At 38.5% G+C, this 21,916-nt stretch overlaps 1 protein-coding gene across 6 annotated transcripts; it reads right to left on the bottom strand.

Moving 5' to 3' along the window:
- Positions 1-1,421: 1,421 nt before the first annotated feature.
- On the bottom strand, positions 1,422-21,865 carry LUC7L3 (LUC7 like 3 pre-mRNA splicing factor). Of its 6 annotated transcripts, XM_030015441.2 has the most exons (13): positions 21,636-21,865; positions 14,752-14,818; positions 13,429-13,468; positions 13,052-13,196; positions 11,671-11,745; positions 11,479-11,583; positions 10,201-10,362; positions 9,433-9,716; positions 8,716-8,876; positions 3,479-3,619; positions 3,268-3,373; positions 2,789-2,854; positions 1,422-1,932 (listed from the first exon to the last, which is right to left on the bottom strand). In XM_030015441.2, exons 1-12 carry the CDS (start codon positions 21,732-21,734, stop codon positions 2,830-2,832), a joined length of 1,410 nt encoding a protein of 469 aa, XP_029871301.1. In that variant the 5' UTR covers positions 21,735-21,865; the 3' UTR covers positions 1,422-1,932; positions 2,789-2,829. The 6 variants fall into 6 exon arrangements, 5 of the variants coding, with proteins under 5 accessions (XP_029871301.1, XP_029871300.1, XP_029871302.1 ...); XR_005932521.1 differs by having other exon boundaries at positions 2,789-3,373; XM_030015440.2 differs by having other exon boundaries at positions 1,422-2,854.
- Between the last annotated feature and the right edge of the window lie 51 nt (positions 21,866-21,916).

Below are 21,916 nucleotides of genomic sequence, written 5' to 3'. Positions count from 1 at the left end.
CAGTACATTTTCAAAAGACTGTCAGGCTGTCAAAACCACTATGGAGAAAGCATGTAGGAGGTGCTTACTTAAGCTAGTTGCTTTTTGCTTAGCATTCCTAGAAAATCTGAGATTATATTTATCTTGGGCTCAGGTGCTGAAGATGGCACTTTTCACACATGAATCTGTTGTGCAGACACTCCTTACAGTCAAATCTGAAGGTCATTACTAAGAAAGGCACCATGCTTCCTATGCTCTGAAAGATAAGACTTTTTCCTTATTCTTCAGTGCACTAGGGAAAGATTACACCATCAGACATGTCAGAAACTGAATCTCAGTCCAATTTACTACAAGGTACCTCATTTTATCATTTATACCTCTGCAAAATAAGGAAGGGAAAATGCTAGTCCTGTAACAAGTATGTGCAACAGAAGGTAAAAGACAAACATTTTAGCCACTGGAAGTAGTAACACACTCAGGCAGCAGCTGAATCACTTCTCTCACACAAGTTTCAAAAGGAAAAGGTGTTCATACAATGTCCATAATTAGAACTTTGTTATAATTTTACTTGCTCCTACTTGCATTAATTTTTTGTGTTAAGTTTTTCCAAAAAAACCCACCACCCAGTCTCAATCCCCTGTGCCCCTGTATGGGTGGCTGCTTTAAAACGGTATCAGTCAGAAAGGGAACATGGCTGTCTGCATGTGGTATCCCTCCTTATCAAAAAAACAGCACTCCATTTCACCAGAGGGACCAACATGCAGATCCTTTTATGAGTGCACTTCCACAAACAGACAATACAAGGCACAACAAAATTAGAACAAGCAAATTACAATAGTGCTTTGTCCATGTATAGTTGACTTCAGTTACATGTATAGTCAAGTCCTGAATACCAATAAGAAGGATAATGCTTTTTTTAAAATAGTAAATTCAATGCCTTACAGACACATCACTGAAGTACACCTTACTGTCTCTGCTGCTGACTGGTACGCAGTGCAGTTCTTCTCCAACAAGAAGCAAACTTGCTTGCACTATAGCTTCACAAGAAAGCATAAGGCAAGTCTCCTTTCCCTTGTATCTGTTCTAACATGCAGACTGTGCACGCTTACCAACTGCGTTAATATTCCACACTGCTACTACAGTGCAAATATAAGGCAGTCTGATGGCCAGTGTCAGCAGTGGCATCTTTCTGTTAATGCTGTAAAAGTCTAAACTACTTCATAAAGGCTTAAGGCCTACATTTTTATTGTAGGATTTCTAAAATTTCTTAACCAACTGCACCATAAGCTGCACTTTTTAGGGGACACAGAATCCCAACGGCCGTCTAACTGCTGAAAAAGTAAACTTGAAATACTAACTGATGGCACCAGAAAAACCCAAACCCACAATCACCACAGAATAACTAAGCATCCAAATTAATGGACTAAACTTGAAGACATGAGTAGATTTATTAGGAAAGAAACTTATTTAATATTAAACGTTCAATGACAGAGACAATCAAATTTGTAACAGAAATTCAAAGATACTTTATTTCCATTTCTTGTATATCAAGAAGCTAGGAATAGCTTAGTTGTAAAAATGGGATTCATTTTAGTTTGATTCACACAAATACTAAACATTTATTCTTGTGTTTTAAAGTCCAAGAATGAAAACTTGCAATTAAACACTGAGCAAGCCATGTGTTCAGGTTATGTTGGTTTCTTATCTTAAAAAGTCTTAAAGAAAAAAAGGATACAGGACTTATATTCTCAGTAGCATATGTGCTATTATCAACACATCTTTCTGAACTCTGGGAGGAAACACCAGTCCTGAATTAAATTTTATAAAAAAAAAAATTTCTAACTCAACTTTATATTTTTCTACGCCACTACAGCTTTCTTTCACCTCATTTTAAAGCAGATCTTCAGTTTAAGCTGTCTTCCGCTGTCTTCGCAGACTCTTCATGTAGTAGTCCTATAATGCAAAATTTTGGGAAAACAGACAATTAGACAGCATTAAGAGCATTTAGTTTACCATTCCTATATATTGGCCCAGTTGTTAGCTGTCATCTTAACTCTACAAAAATGTCAACATTGAACATGACTGGCTTTAGAAGCAATAATGTAGCATTAATGGTTTAATAATCAACATTAAGTGTTTAAGAGTCCTAGCATAAATAATGAAACTACAGTAACAAATTATGTTGCAAGAAGCTCATTTATCAGCTGTACTCTCCACTGTTAGTTCCTTATTTCAGGAATACAACTAAAGACCTTCTGTAAGAGTAAGAAAGCTATGTCAAGAGTGGGGAAAAAACTTCAAGTTTTCTTTTTAATACAGTATTTGTATTTCCTATTGTTTAGCTGTTTCATTTCCAACAAACAGTTTCTCAGCATACATTCTTGCCATGAACACTGTAATCATTTGGTGGCATCTGTCTTTGTATTTACATTTGCCTTAGAAGTCTGTTATCAGCCATTCCACTTGTCTGTACTATGGCTGACTGCAAATTCTCCTACACAGTAGGAAATATTAAACACATACCTCTTAAAGACTTGCATTGCATTGAAAGTAACAAGGCGATTATTATGTAGTGTTTATTGCATTTTAAACTCTTTAAAGATATCTAATTCTGGGCAGCACTGCATCCCTACATACAGTTGAAAGAAAATTCCATTCTGTTAACATCAGATTTACAGTATTCACACAATACACAAAAAGTCCTTTTCACTATCTTGAAAATCAAAAACACAACAGTAAGCTTAAAGATTACAGGCAACAGCATTCAAACATGGATGTGGGTAGAGAAAGGAGTACCTGGCATGAGTACCTGCTTAGTTTGACTGAATCCTTGATTTTTAATTTGGCTTTTCATGGGCCGCTCACAACACCAACGCTGTGTGAGGTATGGTAGTCAGCTGCAATAATTCATAAACCCTACACTTCCATCAATCCAATGCTACTGGCTCTCGAGTTACAGAACAAACTGCATTAGAATGCAAGGCAATAAAGCAAAAAAACTAGAAACATCCTTGACAAAGAAATACTAGCAGTTTATATGAAAACAAAGTAGTCCAACATGTGCCTCAAATATTAAGTATTAAAGCAAAAGTTTCTGCTGATGTACCAACACAATATGGACTTAAATACAAAAACAGTTCAACTTTTTAAAAAAACGATAACAAAATCCCTAAAAATAAAAAAGGATAATTAATTTTTCTATGGTGACTATATTACAAATATGTCCCAAAGAGGCACACTAATGGGGGCACGAGTCTGCTACAAAATAGCTGAGACAAAACAATGTACCTCAAAATGTTTTGCAGGACTACACTGTCTTTTCCTTCAGAAGGTGCTTTAGTATGTCTTCTTACTTGGCTTAGTTCCATCTTCATCTGTGCATACTTACGCTGCACTGTTAAACAGTAACAAAAAGCCCTAATCAAAGTTTGAAATAATGCACTTACCTCTGTCTGATCTGAGGTCATATCAGATCAGTTTTAATTGGACTGAGTGTCACCTTCAGATTTAATGTCTTCACTGGTCCCATTGACCTCATTCTTAGTATCACTCTCCTTCGAGTCTGTATTTGTGTCTTCACTCTGTTTTTCTCGACTACTGGACTTCATACTACTTTTTTTATCATCAGATCCCCTCTTTTCTGCCATGAAAGAAGACATTGACCATGGATTTCAAAGTAAAAACAAACATTGCACATGTGAGATATATATTGCATACAAAATGGGACAATTATGTTCTATAGCAATAACAGTAATACTCAAAAAGTTACAGGAATAGGCTTCAGACTACCATGCTGGAATGCAGAGGGTACAAAAAAAGGTCAAAGGGGACAGTACAGGGTGGGGAAAAGAGGAGAAAGGACAGACCTCCTAACAGAGGCAGCTACTCGGCTGTCTGTTGAAATATACAGATTGGGGGTAAAGAGGCAGTTGAGAAGTTAGGCAAATGTGTAATTATGGTGCATGGCTTCCTTACTTATCGTGGGACTCTTTTTGCCCCCAATTTTTAATTTATGATGTGTATGGCCTTCTTCGGTTTACAATTCTCATTGAATATGGTTCTTGAAAACAGAATCAGAAAGGAGTGGTGGGACGATGCATCAGTGCATTATCAAATAAATCAATACTTGCCAATTAAAAAAAACTTAGCAACCCCAAACGATCAAATACTTGTGCAAACAAACAATATTAAGCACCGACAGCTTTGAAGGTGGGGATCACTGTGACGATCAAAATTAACTTTACTGTATGGTATGTCACAGAAGCTGCACGCTTGTCAGCATTATTAATTCTCAATGTTATAGAAATGGCAGTCACTTTTAATCTACTCATTAAAAAGGCTTGGGGAGACAGTTTGGAAGATACATAAAAAGCACTATTTTCCAAAGGCAAAAGAACAGCAAGATGGGAAGGACCCCACAATTTCATCATGAATTGGAAAGCTGACTGAAGAGTTTGCTACACTGCTGAAAAACTCATCTTTTCCTCAATAATTTTCAAAGAAGGAAGGAAGCCAGAAGTAAAAATATTTCCATGGGAAGAAAAACATTCAGTATTAGAGCTGCGTGCCTCATCCGTAAATTCAGTATTTGCAAATTTAATAAAAATATCAATTATTTCTGTATTATTTCACACCATAATATTCAACCTTTTTATCAGTAAAGACACTTTGGAGAGAAAAAAAAAATCCAAAAAACCAACCTCTCGGATGTCATCATACAGAACAACATTCATGCTCTTTTTTCTGATTATTCCCTGCTATCCGGGCAATTAAAATAAATAATATAAATAAATATATATATATATCCCCAACACAGGAGCACACAGATCGAACACTCTGAAAAAGTTATTTTAAATAACGTTATCACCTAGACTGGCATAACACACTTTTATATTCCAGAAGACAAAGTAGAAATTAAGCTTTAAAAGAGAAGCAACATCCCAACTTCTTTGTTTTAAAACAGACCACCAAAGGGAGGGGTAAAGCCCCCACACAGAAATGAGGGCAACTGCCTAATGAACACTACTACTGAGGTTTCATCTGAAGCAGCACATCCAGTGCACTGTGCTTGGAGAAAGCACTCAGCGATGTCAAAAAGCTAACTGAAGAACTAGTAATTTTGTATCTGTCTGCCCTCAGTTTTGCAACTCCGCAGGTAGATTGCACTCTAACTAACCTTGTTAAAAAGTCTTCTTTTTGTGTCTTATAGGTATCTCCGATGCACACGTAGATCCATTGAGGAATAGTAGTCTTGTTTCCCCGCAGAGGACTAGTAGTCAGTCCAATAATCTTATCTTCTGTCCTATGTAGATATGGTAGATCTTAATAGCCCTATGGATGTGCAGTGTGCAGGGTTTTGTTCTGTCTTGTTTGTTTCTTGAATTTGGTCAGGAAGGGTAATTTTGTTTAAGGTTAAAAAAGTACTATTAAACTGTGGTAGGAAAGATGAAACTCTTCTAAAAACTTAAATAGTAAGATAGGTTTACCATAGCAAACCTCCAGTTTGCCAAGCAGAACTGAGAAAGTATATTCAACAAATAGTCCAGCAACTGAACTTCTTTCAACTCCTGGAGTATCTGCAAGCAGTTAAGTTCCTCCACTGTATTTTCCATCAATAAGATTTCTTTCTTTAAAAGCACATACAATTAGTTTGCTGTTGAAACTGTCTATATTATTTCAGCTGTGATCTATTAGGTATAATCACATAATATTGACTTTGCTTCCTGATTCAACACATGCACATTTTTCTGATTGAGTTTGTGTGGGCAACAGATATATTTTGTGAGAATTCTTACCAGGATAATGTGAATGGTTTTACTGTTCAGGGAATGCAAAAATCAGTCAAACATAATGTGCAGTATTACTGAGCGTTTGGGTGTTCTGACAGTATCTGCTGAGGTTTAATCACTAACATGAAAACACAATCACAAATATAACTATTTTTATGTAAGTATATGAATCCAGATTAAGGAAGGTAAAGAGCCAAGTTAAAGTGGTCTGGAGGCATGTTCCAGTATTAACCCTTCATAAAATGAAGGTACTCGCAGAACAGATGTTTTCCTTTCCTTAAAAAACCACCTATTTATTCCACCTACTCTGAAGTTAGTTTACTTGAACAGTAGTTGCGTTCTGCTGGTTTATATTAAGCTAATGCTGAGCTGGTGTTTATGGCTGGTGGCTCCCTCCTTTAGCAAGTGTATCCCTGTTCCTGAAACTTGAGTCAGAAATTAAGTGTCTCCATTTTTACATATACATTTTTCTTACAATCTTAAAGGTCACTGTATTCCACAGTATTTTAGTGAACAAGAAGTCAGGACTTCTGAATATTCAAAGTACGGCACTAGTTTAATGCTGTGTAACAGTAGGCAAGTCTTGGGCAACTGTGCCTTGTTTTTTTTTCCTGTTAAGATTCATGTTTATAAAGCAGTTTGAGATTTCACGATGAAAGGCACTATCATGAATAGTTACAGCCAGGCCTTTGCTGCTTACTTTTATAATTGCAGATCAATGGTGGATATAAAGACAGTTAGATTCTGAAACCAGTATTCCCAATGTAGCAGTAAGTGTAATAAGTCTTAACTTCTACATTACTTCTTTTTGTGCAAGCAGTAGAGCAGGTAGCCAGCCACACACTTCAGATAGCTTTTAGAGGTTCATATATCTACTTAACCACCTACAATGCCACATTGCAAACATGAGGATGTAATGGTGTTTACAGCTTCATCATAGAAATTCAATGCTTGCTTGTTAAATACTACTGGTCTGTTTTTTTTTCTCCCCCCCCCCCCCCCTTCTTTTTTTATTAAAGATTTTTCCAACAAAGGGAAAAACATAAACTTCTTCAGCATTATAGATCTGCTCTAAGGCCTACTTGTGTTTCTACAGATGTCATGACTACATAGTCAAAAAAAAGTAATTCATTTTCCCAGGTGGAATTTTCATCACAGCTCATAGCATCACCTCACTGTTCTCATTTCTGGAGGAAGAAAGTAGCAAGCAGCAAATAAAATGGCCAGCAAGGAAATCAGTCAAGTTAAAACTGAAAATATTGAGATGCTGAAGAAAGTTCACTAGCTCCTCTATTTATGGAAGGATTAAAGAAAGAACTGAAAAGCTATTAAGCTCAAAAACAGACCAAATTTGAATAAATAAGAACACAGTTATTTATATGCACAGATACACACAGAATACTGAATAGGACATTCTTGACTAAGTACCAGAAATGTGTTCATAAAGTAGGCAAAAAAGGCACAGTATCAGGTAGGAATAAAGTAACAAATGGACGGATACAGGCTACAATACTCAATCACTAAGCATCAGTCCCACTGCCAAGGAGCAAGCAGCTAAAAACCACTTGCTCGTAAAGGGCAAAGCAAAATAAGAGAAGAATCAGTGCTAAAGATGCACCACAGAATAAACCAGAAAAATTAAAACGGTCCAAGGAAGTCAGGCAAGAAAATACACGAAGCATTACCAACATTTTCGGAACTAATCTGCTGGATAAATATGGAAAAATAAGGGTAGGGCAAACAGGCCTATGCAATCCAGAAACATGCGCATAGCACCTTTCATTCCAGATAACCTCAAAAGTACCTTAGAAACATAACAGAATTGTTTCATCCATTACTGACGGTCAGCTCTAATAATGAAGTGGGGTGGCTGTTTCAGACTGGACATTAGTCAGCACCCCAACAGAGCCACTAGTTTAAGCCCAAAGTTAGTATTACATTCCTCCAGAAGTTTCTAAAGACTTTTAAAGGGGGAAATTTAGCAACAGTGAATTAGTATTTTTTCACAGAATGTGAATCTCTAGTGTTCTCTCTGTAGCTCTTTTTAATCTTACTTAAAGGTAAAGCTTCTGAACACCAGCCTTTGATGAAGCAGTGAGTCACCATCAATGCTGCTGTACATGGCATGTACTGCTATAAAAGCGTTCCAAGGACTAATACTGCATTCCTTTGAGACTCACCTGAATAACTGACAAAGCAAATCTCACTTCATTAAAAACAAAACAAAAAAAAAACAAAACAAAACAAAAAAAACCAAAAAACCCAAAACCCCCAAACCCCCCCCAAAACAACCAACCAAAACAAAACAACAAGGGGGAAGGATGTGGGGAAGAGCAGGAGGTTGGGGAGAGGGCATGCAATTGTAATTTAGAGCATTACAGAAATTCTGCAAGATTTATCTTGGACTGCATTCATAGATTAGAAAAACAACTTAAAAGCACTGTTAAAGGAAAATAAAGGAAACACGATAGTGCAGAGAAGTAATAGATGGTACAAGTGGAAAAGCAGCTACCAGTCTCCCACAAAACATGTACCAGAAAAGGGTAATTACAGAAATATCTGCTAACAGTAGGAACAACAGAAGATATTCACTACTATGAAAATCTGATTACAGGCTTATGTTTTTCTAAAGGTAAACAGGTCTTAAAATACATCAAAATCCTCACACACTTAATTTGCAGACAAAGTGGTAAGCTTTTAATAACTACTGTAACAGGTAAGAGGTCGACACTAGGGTGCACGTATGCACGCACATACATTAACAATAACTGGAATGAACAAAATGTTTCAAGTTGGTTAACAGCAACGTATACAGCTTATAAAACCACATCTGATTTGATGCTAAGAAGAACTTTCAGTCACTCACTGAAAGGCTAAGAGCTTTTCAGACTTTAGGGAAAGATTAGTTTCAGAACTTGATACAAACTCAGTCTTCACACAAACATACCTTTTTCTTTTGACTTCCTGTCTTGTTCTCTCTCTCTGCTTTTGCTTCTGTGCTTGTACGATTTCCGATCCCGGCTTTTTGATCGTCTCCTGTCCCTACTGCGTGACCTATGTTTTCTTTCTGATCTATCATGACTTCTGCTTCTTCTTCGGTCACGACTCCTTAACATTCAGAGAAAATTTAAAAAATGTATATGTCAGCTGGTATTATCTAACTCAGAAGATAAAATAGTAAAACAGTAGCACTTTCTAATACATTGATTATTTGCAGAAAACAAATATTTAAAACAAGCCTTAGCATACTGTGTATAAGTATTTCTCAGTACATGGCTTCATACTGCCTTTGTCATTTACTCAAACATTCAACCACACAGCTTAAAAATATCCTATGAATTAAAGGCAACTTAAGGAAAAAAAAAACAACCAAAAAAAAGACCCTGTTCTTTGGGAGCATTTGTCTACTCAAAGCTCCCTCCTAAGACCACTTCCACCACAATGGTGTCATCTACTTCCAAAAACGGAGAGAAGACAGTGAACATGCAGCAAAAACTTGCTTAACCTTAGAACCAACAAAGTGTATTCACTTAAGAGAAAACAACAGTGAAGCTAACAAATGAGTGATGTGACCCAGGCTGACAGATCAAGTCCCCACAAGATTTTTACATTTTGGAAAGTTACATGAAAATACTTACACACACACACACACACACACGCGTACCTGCTTCGCCTTCTTTCTCTGCTTCTTGATCTTTTGTGGTCTCGTGAACGGCTGCATCTTCTGTCAGATGTTCTGCTTGAATGTCTACTCCGTGAACGACTCCTTTTACGTCTCTCTCTATCACGAGCCCTCTCTTTTTCCTTTTCTTCTTCTTCACGTCGCCTCTTCCTTTCCCGCTCTTCTCTTTCCCGTTCCCTCTCTTTCTCTCTCTCTTCTCGTTCTTGTTTCTCTTTTTTTAACCTGTCATCACGGTCAGGTTCTTCTGTTCTTTTTCGTAACTTTTCCTTAAGAAAAAGTTCACAGAAAGAAATGAAGATTACTCAAGATAAATCATTCAATATAACTTAGTTTATACATTCTGAGGATGTAGAAGCTTAAGCTTTTAAAAGATTTCAGTTCTTTTTTCCAAGCAAAGGACAGCCTACATAGAAGCACTTTCTAAAGTCCCTGAAACTGAAATCCTTTGTCTTGCAGAGCTTTTTTCGCTTGTCATTCTCACTAGAAGAGGCCGCATTACAGTTCTTTACTAAGGCCACAAAAAATTCCCACCTGAATTTACATCTTTGCTTTTATCTAGTGTAATCACATACAACAAAGATGTCAGTGCAAACATAATACTAAATGGGCAATGTAGGATTCCATTTAATTTTTATGTACCATCTTTGGAGTATTTCACCCATTTGAGAAAGTCTACTGGACAGCCTTTTATTTACCCTAGGAAGCCTCCAAGCAATTTTTAAATGTTCAATACCGGAAGAAGATGCTTACTTTTAAATCTTCTACAGTAGCTTTTATTTTGGCATAACCCATGTGCTGCTTTCCCATCAAGTGGTCATCTACCCTGGACTGTGCATCTCCTACAATTAAAAAGGCTCCACAAACTTCACAAACTTCCATTTGCTTTTCTTGGGCTGCAAAGCTCTCAATTGTCTGCAGAAGAAAAATATTTGATAAAGCAAAAGAAAAGTTTTAGTCAGAAGCCAGTGAAGAGGTTTAGAACTTTACTGTTACTGTTGTCAAATCCTAGGCACTAGTGAAAGCTGAAAATCATATCCACATGCTTTGTCTTTGGAGCACTGCACCTACTAGGATGAACAGGGCAAAAATAGGCTACATACACCCATTCCACATAAGCCACAAGGGAAGAGTCAATTAGAAAACACAGAAAACAAACCTTATTCCTCACTGCAAAGGATTAATATGTATATAACCATATCTGCAGCTTCCTTGCAATCTCAGAATTAAGGAAATAAGAATCAGTTTTCTCTTAAGATTATTTCTTTGCCATCAACTAAAATGTCTGGAGCTGCAGAATAACCATGGAATATGTCTCAAGGAATGAAAAGGCTACAATATCCCATGAAGAAATACAAAAAGGAATGCTGGGCTTCTATTTGAAAGGATGGTAGTCAAACGAATTCACTGTTTCAAAAGACATACGAGAAATACACTGAAATTTCAACATAAATCCAAGTGATCGTTGCTGTGCAATGTTCATGAATCATATACTATGGATACAGACGCTGCTGCCTGCAACATTTAAAAACCAAACCAGGAATCACAATTTGAGCGTTATATTAAACATCAAAATATAATGTTTAAACATAAGCTCCTTTTTATTGACAGGAACTTGCTACTTAACACATTATCCTTGGCTTCTGTAGCTCTCAAAATCAGACAGATGCTTGTCTCTAGTCACAGCCCTAACACAAGGGCTTTCTGTAACACAGCCAGATTAGTAATTCAGTAAAATAATATTGCAGAGGCTACACGGCAAAGTTTAACTGAGACTTGAACTACAGTAAGATGCAAGTTCACCTCCAGGACTGCTGTGTAAATAATTTCATAATTTGTGTGCAGGAAACCCACTCTTAAGGTAACATGCTAAATCAACACGTTGGATTAACACATTTACACATCCTGTTAGTCTCTAATAAATTCTGCACAGAACTTGCATGCCTTCAATGTAAGGACAAGGTTTTTAAGAACGTACTGTTGCACCAAATTTTGAAATAAGTCTGACAGAACTACAAACACATTACTTACTGAAGTTGTAGACCTCAGCAATTCTCTCTCTTCCTTTAACTGTTCAACAAGTTTCATCATTCCTTGTGCCTCTTCCACCTTCCCTTCTGAACCTAGTTCTTCAATCTACAGGACAATAAAAAAACTCAAGTATAATTTTTAATCAAGTAACAAAGGCGAGAGGTCTCTGTTACAGGGGGGAAAAAACCTCACCTGTTGTAGAAGTACATCAATTTTGTCAGTTAACACCTGAATCTTCTCTTCATTTTTACCAGTAGGTCCCGCTCCCTGCCAAACAGTACAACAGTACAAGTGTGTCTTTTTTTTTTTTTTTTTTTCCTGTTAAAATATCTTTAAAACACATGAATGTATGTTTTCTCATATTCCAGAGACACTTCAGGAACAGCCTCCTCCTGCCTCTTCTCCCATGAGGACCTACTAATCATAGTCTAGTCTAAGATAACACTCCACAACATGGCTTACTCCACTCTTGCCGAGTGAAGCAACTTCTACTCGCACTAATTCCTCCTAAATCAACAAAAACGTTCAAGGCCCTAGTCCATAAAAGGTAAGACATCTGAATTCAAAGTCCTAAATTTAAACTCTGCAACTGCCAGACAACTATTACGTATCTTTGCAGAGACTCAAGTTTGACTTAGATGTTCCGTGGACTCTGAAATTTAACTTCTAAGCATAAATGTAAAAAGAACCTCACTTTATCCCAAATGTACTCGTTAGTAATGTCCTCTCTGTAGGCTGCCAGAATAGACTTGTATCTGCTTCCCCCACAACCTTTGCTCTACTCCACAGCCAATAAGCTCTCTTGACTGGGTACTGTCCACAGCTCCTTCTGAAGCAACTGGACTTTGTACAGAACAATTAACTGGGGCAGCAAAAAGGAGCAAGGCCGCCCTAGCAGTCATGAAACTCTGAGAGCACAGGCCACACTCACTGCTCCAAATCCATCAGGGGACAAGAAAAAAAATGAGTGGAGTAAACACATAACATTTTTCTCCCAGTCAGTTTAAGCTTTTCATTAACAGCTGTCTAGTATGCAGCTTGGAACTGAGAAAAGTTGCACAGAAGTATTTCTTTCTCAAACTTCCATGATTCCATCACTGCCTGCCAATGATGGTGCTGGAGCAGAAAGAGACCACTGCCTAAGTATGGCAGCTGACAGAGGGATTTAGCTCCATCAGCTGCTGAAAGACCCAGTACTTGCCTACTTCAGTAATATCACCGTGATACAGCTTACTAGTGGAGAGAATGAGGAATATACAACTAAGGGAGAGAAGGTAAACTGAGGTTAACAGGGTAAAGACAACACTTGACAGGATTAATGTTCCAGGGCAGAGAACAGATACTGATTCTGAGGAAACAGAGACTAGGGAGAACAGAGAGGGACTCTTGCTGACTGTGGAGCCACTTGGTTTGTCCATAAGGGCTAGATGCAATCTGCTGGCTAACAGATGAAGACACTTATCTAAGGGGAATCTTCTGGAAAAAAATATATACCTTGTCTCTTCAGGTAGAAGAGAGAACATGAAGACACTATCTAGAGGAAAAATTGCCTCAATGATTCTTCCAGACTCACCCCAGAAGACTGTTGATTCTGTGACAGTGCCAAACGAGCATGGCCTCTTCGAATCCTGCGTTCTACCTCTGCAAGTAAGCTTTGTAAATAGCGTAAGAAGTCTCTTTCATAGCCCACTTTCATAAAACGAGAGCTCTTCTCATACCTGGTAAAATATTTTAAAAATGAAAGCTCACATCAATCCATAATATATGAAAAATAAATTACAAGACCTGCAATGTTATAAATTCTCACTCAAGGTAAGAGAATATTATACATTTAAATAAAAGTTTACGTAAATCAAAAAGCAATTAGTTTCTCATGGTTGGGTTGCTTTTAAAAAATTTCAAGCACACTAGGAACACTATTTGCATTAACATATCAACCAACATACTTACTGTTTACGTAGATTTTCATCATGAATTTTTTCACAAGGACCTAAAAAGACCACACAAAAAGCTTGAGCTTGCATTCTTGAATGCCGTATTCACATTCCACCAGCATTTGTTTGTGCACCATGATAGAACAGAGCTATAAACACTTCCCAAGGACTTTTATGCCTGCCTTTCTGCTTCCTTTGCTTGGAATTTGAAAGACACATTAAAGAAAAAGAATGCCAATATGGTTTAGCAATTATAAAACCAAAGGAGATTCTGGATGACATATAAAGTCTTCATATAAAACAGAATCTCCAGATCAAGTTCTACATTGGTAAAACTACACAAACAAAGTAATACTTTAAACACCTGGGGCCTTAAAAAAGAAAAAGAAAAATGACGGGTATGAAGGGTAACTTCATTAAGCACATTCTAAGCTCCAGCCAGTGTTCTTTGTAATAAACCGGCTACTTAAAACGTTGATCTTCAGAATAATAAAATTAGGACATATGTGGCTGGAGTTCATGAAGGTAGTCATGTTAAAATTCCTCACCTTCCCCAGTCTATCAAACTCTTCAAAGGACTTGGAAATTAACGCTGAGACAAGAAGCCTGTTTCTCCTAGTTACTGTCTCCAAACTACATGTTGTCCGCATACCGTCGCTTGAAAACTGCTAGTAATTTAGAGATGGCCTTCAGTAATAACTATTAAATGAGTCTCTAAAGTAAAGAAGCTCAGTAATGGTTTTAAACTGAAAGAGGGTAGATTTAGATTAGATGCAAGGAAGAATTTCTTTACTGTGAGGGTGGTGAGGCACTGGAACAGGTTGCCCAGAAAGGCTGTGGATGCCCCATCCCTGGAAGTGTTCAAGGCCAGGTTGGATGGGGCTTTGAGCAATCTGGTCTAGTGGAAGGTGTCCCTCCCCATGGCAGGGGGCTTGGAACTAGATGATCTTTAAGGACCCTTCCAACCCAACACCGCACTCCCCCTCCTGAAAAAAACCCAACCGAAACCCAACCAACCAACCAACCAACCAGCATACTCACACAAAAATAAGTTAAAACCTTGCCCAGGTAGAATAAACCAAACTAGAAGCCAACACTTCAGGACAAAACCACCTCACACCCAATAATTTAGCTTTTTAGTTTTTTCACTCAGAGGAAGTAGGATCTGGAATAAATATTGCTCTTAACACACTGTATCACTGGCAATCCTTTAAAAATAAAAAAGCCTATTTTCAAAGTGTTTTGACAGAGCATTAAATAATAAAAATGTAGTCTGCAAACAAAAGTTCAATTGTAATTACATATAAGTGAATAAAAATGACACGACTTACAGACTTACCTAAATCAGAACGGGTATTTGTAAATAATTCAGCTGGGCAAAAGCCACAAAGGTAGTATTTACAAACCTGACAGAGGAGAAGAAAGAAACAGGCATCATTTTTTTCCTCATGAACTGGCAATTTTAGGTAATCACTTCCATTTTCTAAAATATAGTGTAAAAATCCCCTTTGTACACTGCAAAATTTTTGGAAATTTTACACACATACACTATTCTTTGTGTTACTTGGTAGTAGTTAAGTGCTACAAGGTGCACCTTAATGACAAAACATCAAAAGTCTTACTTTCCACTGCAATAATAGTATTTCTTAATTTCACTGCTAAATATTTAAGATTATAGCAGTGTCACCTATTTGTAAATACTATATAGTATTTGATATTTCCAAAGTAATTAAATCCAATTGGACTACTTAAAAAGTTACAGTGAAATTCCTTAACCGTGAAAACCTACAAGGAGTGAGGATGTCTGCCATGGAAGCATGAAAGCAAGTTCCTCTTAGCCTGTCTATAACAACTTTGTATTCGGCCTTCATTTCTTCAATGCTACTGCCTTGGAGAACAGGAGCCATCAGCATTCAAACATAAGGTACTGCCTCAAGGATTCTGTCGTCAATTAAAAGACTTAAGAACACATACGATGATAACTATCCAAAAGCTTCCCCATTCCAATGCTTTTAAAAATCCCTACTTTAAGAATGATATGCAAAGAGACATTGTATACCTCTTAAGGCAGACAGGGAAGACATTCATTTTAACCTGGTTTCCTGCCAACTAAAAAAGGGTTTGTTTTGTTTTTACACAGCCTATTTTTACTCTAGCAAGTCAGGTTCTTTTTGATAACAGAAAAATACCACCAGGAAGTTAGCAAAAAACCAACCTGTTAGTCTAGCTAGTAAATACTTAACATATGATGGGATAAAACCAGCTTTTGTTAAAAAGATTATTCACCCTCACCTATGAACATAGGCTTAACTAGTCAAGTTGGTCAGTTCTTGAAGTTCATAATACAGAAATCTCCTTCAGAACAGCCCAAAAGACAAAAATCAGAAATACTTTCACCCGTAACTTCATAAGCAGTCTTAAATAATTAATTCTTCAACAGACCCTTCCCCTAGACATGACTGCCATTAACTAACATGTCAATCCAAAACTAGCCTGGACATTCTTCTAACATCTCTTTTATGTTGCACCAGTTCCTAATATTTGGCAAATCTAGTAATTGCTACTGCATGTTACAACCTAGTTCTTAATACTCTCACATATCCTGTGGACAAAGATTTGTGACATATTATTTCCTAAGTTACATTTTGAAGTATTTTAACAAATGGGGGTGAGGAGAGAGACCCAAAACCTACGCCACACCAACACCTCACTGAAATGCCTGTGACACCAGTTGATCAAATCAGATCAGTCCAATTTATTTTTCCATGCTAACTGTCAGACTGCGAATCAGACTACAGAAGTTAAAACTGTACTGCTTTACAGATTACACAGAAAAACAATCAAGCTTTCTACTAAAAAGCCATGGGCACAAAAAACCCAAACAAACAAATATCTTTTACTATATAATTTGAATACTTCTCCCGTGATCCAGGTTAGGACACTGTGGCACCTATCTGAAGCAATTTAGCAAGAACAGTTAAGAAAACACCACACAAAATCACAAACTTTTTTTCTTCTCGGGAAGCAAGGAGAAAGTTACTGGACAAAATGTGGTTTCAGAATCGGCTCTCTTCTCTAAAAGCTGCAATATCCCTTGTTTTAATATCAAGTTATTTGAAGGGAGCAGTTTCTGGGATAAACTCCTGTACTAGTCAATAGAAATACAGTTTCTCTCTACATTCTCTCTCTCCTCCATTTTCTCATCCTCATATCCAAGCATTAGGTCAGTGAAATGGCAACTCCCCCCCCAGAATTTCAGGGATAGATTAGACAATTTCCTAAGACACAGAAAGCACAATAATTACAGCCTGACTGTATTATGCTGTACAAAGAGTTGTAGAACGTCTTCTGTCAGCTCAAAAATTATGCCAACTGGCCTGTAACAGTTTTGAAACAAGTAGCAACAAAAGGAGCAAAGGAAAAGTTATTAGAGGCAGAAGTATGATGAAGGGGGAAAAAAAAACCAAACCACCAAACAACAAAACAAACCAACATCAGAAATAATTAAAATTATTTTATGAAGCAGCACTGCTAGGAAAAGCCTCTTCTTACGAGCTGATGGTTACAGCCCAAAACTGTAGTAACCAATACTAAAATATGCAGCTTAAACGTGTCACATATTGTATTAATCATTTACATACTAAAAAAACAACAAACCCTCCCACATGCACACACTGAAAAGCTGCAGTAATTATCCCCTAACTAGCTCTGGATGTTATGGTACCTAGTGAACTACTTGACACTCTCTCCTAAGCAGCAGCCTGCAGACAAATACTCAGATTAGAGTGGTTCAGAACTAGTGCATCTGCAGCAATTTTCTCCCTCTCTCATACCTATTTCATTATGTTCTTCAACTGATTTTACTTCCACAGAAAAACATTACTTGAGAGAATCTTGAAAGGAATCACTGTGGCTTAGCTTCACCGTGTGCTACATTTGCCTTGACAGGCTGTAGATGCCAGTCAGCTGCACTTACAGTCGGTCTTAAGTGATCAATGATGAGTAAGAATAGAAAGGGCCAAGAAATGGCCGAAGAGTCACAGAGCCATTAAAGGACTGAAACAGAGGTGATACGCTTCAAATGGCATTACTCATCCATGGCTTATCAGACTGCTGCACTTAGCACAAGTCAGAAGTAATATGGAAATACATTCCCTATTTGCAGAAACAGAGCAATAGGCAGTTTAGTATGGATATTTACCTATGCAGGTAACAAGCACTTATTCCTTTTTGCCGAATTATTCTTATGACTCTGCTACCAAGAACATGTAACAGACAGGAATGTTACTGTCAAACTACTGCAGCAGGATTAGCCATAGCTTGTGTCTCAAAGCCCCTAGGGCCTCACATTTTGGTAAGACACTAGAACGAATAGACAGACAGACACTTGGAACTTTCCACTTCTTCATCTCAAATTCACTAACCCTTGAAATCCCTTGGAGGTGGGAAAGTAGTATCCTTCACCTCAAATTTGACTAAGCTGACAGCAAGAATGGCTAGCTCTTCCAGAGTCTGTGAACCAATTCAAAACTTTCCTATATAAAGAAACTATTGACAGCTCTGTATCATTAAGACTTCTACACTAACATGTTCCTCTTCTGCAAGAAATTATTTACTGATGGACAAGTATCAGTACAACTGATCATGTAAGCAAATTCCTTTAGGCAGACAATTCCTAGTAAAAAGGCTGAGAATAAAATCCAGCAGGTTGTGGCTTACACACCAAAACCTAGGAAATTCCTTCATATAGATGAGTTCTTTGAAACCATTAGAGTTCACATGCATCAGACATTTTATGAGCAATGCCCACCCAGCCAAAACCAAATAAACATAAGCCCTTCTCCCAAACTCCACTCTTAGAGATAACCTTCCATTATTAGTATTCTTCCAAAACAAGTAAAACTTAATTAAGCCCCCCTTCCTTCATCCCCTGGAGGATTAAGATCTGAGATTCTATCTAGATGCAAACCAATGTTTGTACTGGCATCAAAAACCATAAAAGTGTAACACATCATAAATAGCTAATACCATAAAATCAGATTTTAAATACAGAACCTACACTTTGAAAAACTGCATTCCTATCAGAGATAACTGCTCACAGTCATTTCTCCGTAACAGCTTTCCACCCCTCCTCACTTTCTGAAAACACTGAATTTACCTTGAAGGAATGAACCATCACAATCTCAAAGCCTTATAAAAAGCATGGGAAATCAATGTTGGGCTTTCTTATGCTACAGAACAGCCTCAGAACTCTTACACAATTGCTATTTCCACATGAACTTGTTTTGTATAGGTGGCATATTAAAGCAAGAATGCGTGAATCAATAGTTACTGTTCCAGAAATATACTTTGTCTACGGATATGACAGTAAGCAGAAAGACTAAAATATATGATACTAATAATTTCCTCCTGCATAGAAAACAGAAAGCCTTTATGCCAAAACTAGAATTGATCATCTAAGGACACGCTGCAATACTGAAATATACAGCAACTGGGATTTCATTTTTTTAAGATTAAAGGCTTTAATCATATCAAAGTTTTAAATTAAGATCTTAAGCTCCATAAAAGGCTTTACAATACATGATCAACATGTTTCATTATAACTGCAAATAAATGCTCAGCTATCTGAGCTTCTGCTTCCACACCTTCAAAACAACCTACTCCTACCCTGTATTTCATTGCACCTTCCATATAGTTTTCAATAACCACCTAGACGCAATTTACAAATTATAAAGAAAATAGAAATGAGCTTGTTTTGATAACCTTCCATATCTAAAACTGATGAAATGTGACACAAAATCTTAAACTTTGGTATGAGTACAACATGCTCATTGAAAAGGCTACATGTTGATATATGTCTAATTTTACAAGAAAAGACATTAGCATATGTATTTCATTTGAAAAGCAAAACAGCAGTCAAGCAGATGAATTAATGTTACTATTTGAACCTTATCTGCATTTCCTGTCTTTAAAAACACGTCAGCATTGCAAATTTAATCTTTAGGTGATGTAGGAAGTCAAACCGAAACACGTGTTTTAACAGCGGTAAATTTTTTTTTTACCAACTCGTCAGTTGACTATAGGAATCTATGAAAACATTCCTTTCAGAGAGGTTGCATTTAATTACGGTCCTATAAACTTCATAAATAAAAGCAGGAGCAGAGCAAACAGCAGCAGTTCCTGCAAGACTGAAAGCCCAACCCTAAGCCGGTAAATTTCCCATGGCCTTAAGACACAGGACAGCTCTCCACTTTCTAAATTGTCAAAGGAGGACTGGGAAGAAGAGACAAGGCCCCATTTCTGAAACAAAACTGAACAGCTCAGAGACAGATTCCTAGGGTTATAGTCAATCTCTTCAGCCTAAAATTGAAAAATTTGTTCATCTGAAGACGAAGAAAGTAATCTGAACCTGATTAAAGAGAATGAGGCAAAAAAAAAAAAAAAAAGAAGAAAAAAATCTCTCTCACCTTAAGAAATAAACCAAATAAAGCAAATCAATCCCCTTATCTATTCTACCTGGACCAACATGGCTCAAGCCATTTACTTCATATTTCCAAAGCTGAACAACTCCTTCTTACTTTCAGAATCAAAAGAAAATATGTAACTGAACACCTAATTGAATAATGATATATGGTTAGTAAGAGAGGTCTGGAAACACATTAAGAAGGTCATGAAAACTTCGTGAACTCACAACCTCCTACTGATGTGCACAGCTTACCTATATAGCAGCATTTTTCAAGCGGGTAGGGGGTGGGGGGTGTTCCTTGCACTTGCAAAATCTAAGGCAAGACAGATATTTGTCCTTATCTCACGTGTTCCGAGACAAATTAAAACATGTATTAGCCATCTTTAAAATAGCATAACTCTCATCTGAAAACGTGAAATTCCCACCTCTGTGATTAAGACACAATTTAGAACAGCCAAAAGCAAGCATTTCTCCCTCCTCTCAACAACATCCCAAGAAAATGCTAACGGGGGGGGGCGGAGCTAAATGCTTTTTGCAGCTTAAACCACAGAAATTCCTACCACACAGGTAATAAACAAACTATTGTAACTGTGACACTTTCTTTTAACGCATACCGTAACCCAAAAAATGTATCATGAATGAGGAAAAAAAGTGTTCATCTCCCCAAAGCAGCAGCTATAGGAACTTTGTAACTACCACTGATTTTTTTTTTTTTAATAACTTACAATACGACTACGATGGGTGTCACTAAAAGTCATCATTCATTAAAGCTCAACCATACCTGGGAGAAACCCCACTCCAAAATAATTTAAAAACTGTCGTTTGAGCTATTTATTGCAGAAAATTAACGAACAACCCCATTAACAAAAAATACATAAATACTACTACACAATAGTACTGTTTAGGTTAGCCGCCCCCGCCCCCAGGAGCTGCACAATTCCTCTGAGGAAGGATAGAAGGAATCAAGCTTTTCTTATCAAAATCCTCAGTTTCAAAAGTCTTACGGTTCTTCCTTGTGCTATAACCTCCAGGTAGTTAAGTCAGTATGTCTGTACCCTTCTGTTTCCTTCCCCAATACCACACTCCGGAAGAGATCCGGAGACATTTGTCTTCCAAACTACTACCATTTGCCTCATCTCCCTTCGTGCAAACCAGCAGGCTTCTATCCAGAAGAGCAGAATTCCACTATCCCCTCCCCCCATTATTTTTCTTTTTCCCCACAGGAGATCTCAGCCACCAACAGGCCTCTTAGAAAACCCCTATTCCCGTTTATCGACACTCCGTGGAGAACACCACCTCTCTCCCTTGCGCCGAAACCCAAACACAAGGCCTCTCCCCTCCCTCCCAGCAGCCCAAACAACAGCGCAAGCCCTCTCGCACAGCCTTGCTATGGCGGGATCCTCCTCCCTCCCGGCCACTCGGTTGTTCCTCCTCCTCCTCCTCCTCCTCTTAAGGCTCAGCCAGGTTCCCGCGCAACGGCCCGGGCCTAGCCCGCCCCGCGGCCGCCATGCAGGAGCCCCGCAGCCTCGGGCTCCGCACGAAGGGCCCGACCCGCACCCCCGCCGAAGTCCGGGGAACCCCCTCCCCTACCCGCGGCCAGCACCTCATCCCTTCCCCCCGCCCCCGCTGCTGCCCCCGGGCCTCGGCAGAAGGGTGCAGGCCCGCAACCGCGGTCCGCGTCGCTACGACAAAACCCCGACCCTGCGAGGGGGATGGGAAGGAGGGAGGGAGGGGAGAGGCGGCTCCGCTTCACTCACGCTCTCATGGTCCCACCGCACGTTGCTGCGCTTCTCATCCGGGGCCAGGTTTCTGTCCCGGCCCATAAGCTCATCTAGGAGCTGGGCGGCCGATATCATCGTGTCCTCCTGGCCGAATCCCCCCTCGCCAAACACGGGCTGCTCCGCCGCCGCCTCTCCTTCCCGACCGACCGCGCCGCCGCCGCCGAGAGTGACAGAGACAAAATGGCGGCACGACTCCTCGCCCTGCCCACAATGCAGCGCGCGGCTGCTAACCGCCTCTGGGGCCTGGCGGAGCGCGG

The sequence above is a fragment of the Aquila chrysaetos genome, chromosome 5, assembly GCF_900496995.4.
Source record: "Aquila chrysaetos chrysaetos chromosome 5, bAquChr1.4, whole genome shotgun sequence".
Classification (NCBI taxonomy): domain Eukaryota; kingdom Metazoa; phylum Chordata; class Aves; order Accipitriformes; family Accipitridae; genus Aquila; species Aquila chrysaetos.
This window is presented reverse-complemented; position numbering and strand designations above follow the sequence as displayed.

Excerpts from the sequence above, each read along its gene's own strand:
- LUC7L3 (XM_030015439.2), bottom strand. The coding sequence starts at position 21,734 with ATGATATCGGCCGCCCAGCTCCTAGATGAGCTTATGGGCCGGGACAGA. Across the intron at positions 13,469-14,751 it reads AAATACCCGTTCTGATTTAG|GTCCTTGTGAAAAAATTCAT; the intron begins GTAAGTCTGTAA and ends TGGTCTTTTTAG. Across the intron at positions 3,374-3,478 it reads TGAAGACATTAAATCTGAAG|TGCAGCGTAAGTATGCACAG; the intron begins GTGACACTCAGT and ends ACTGTTTAACAG.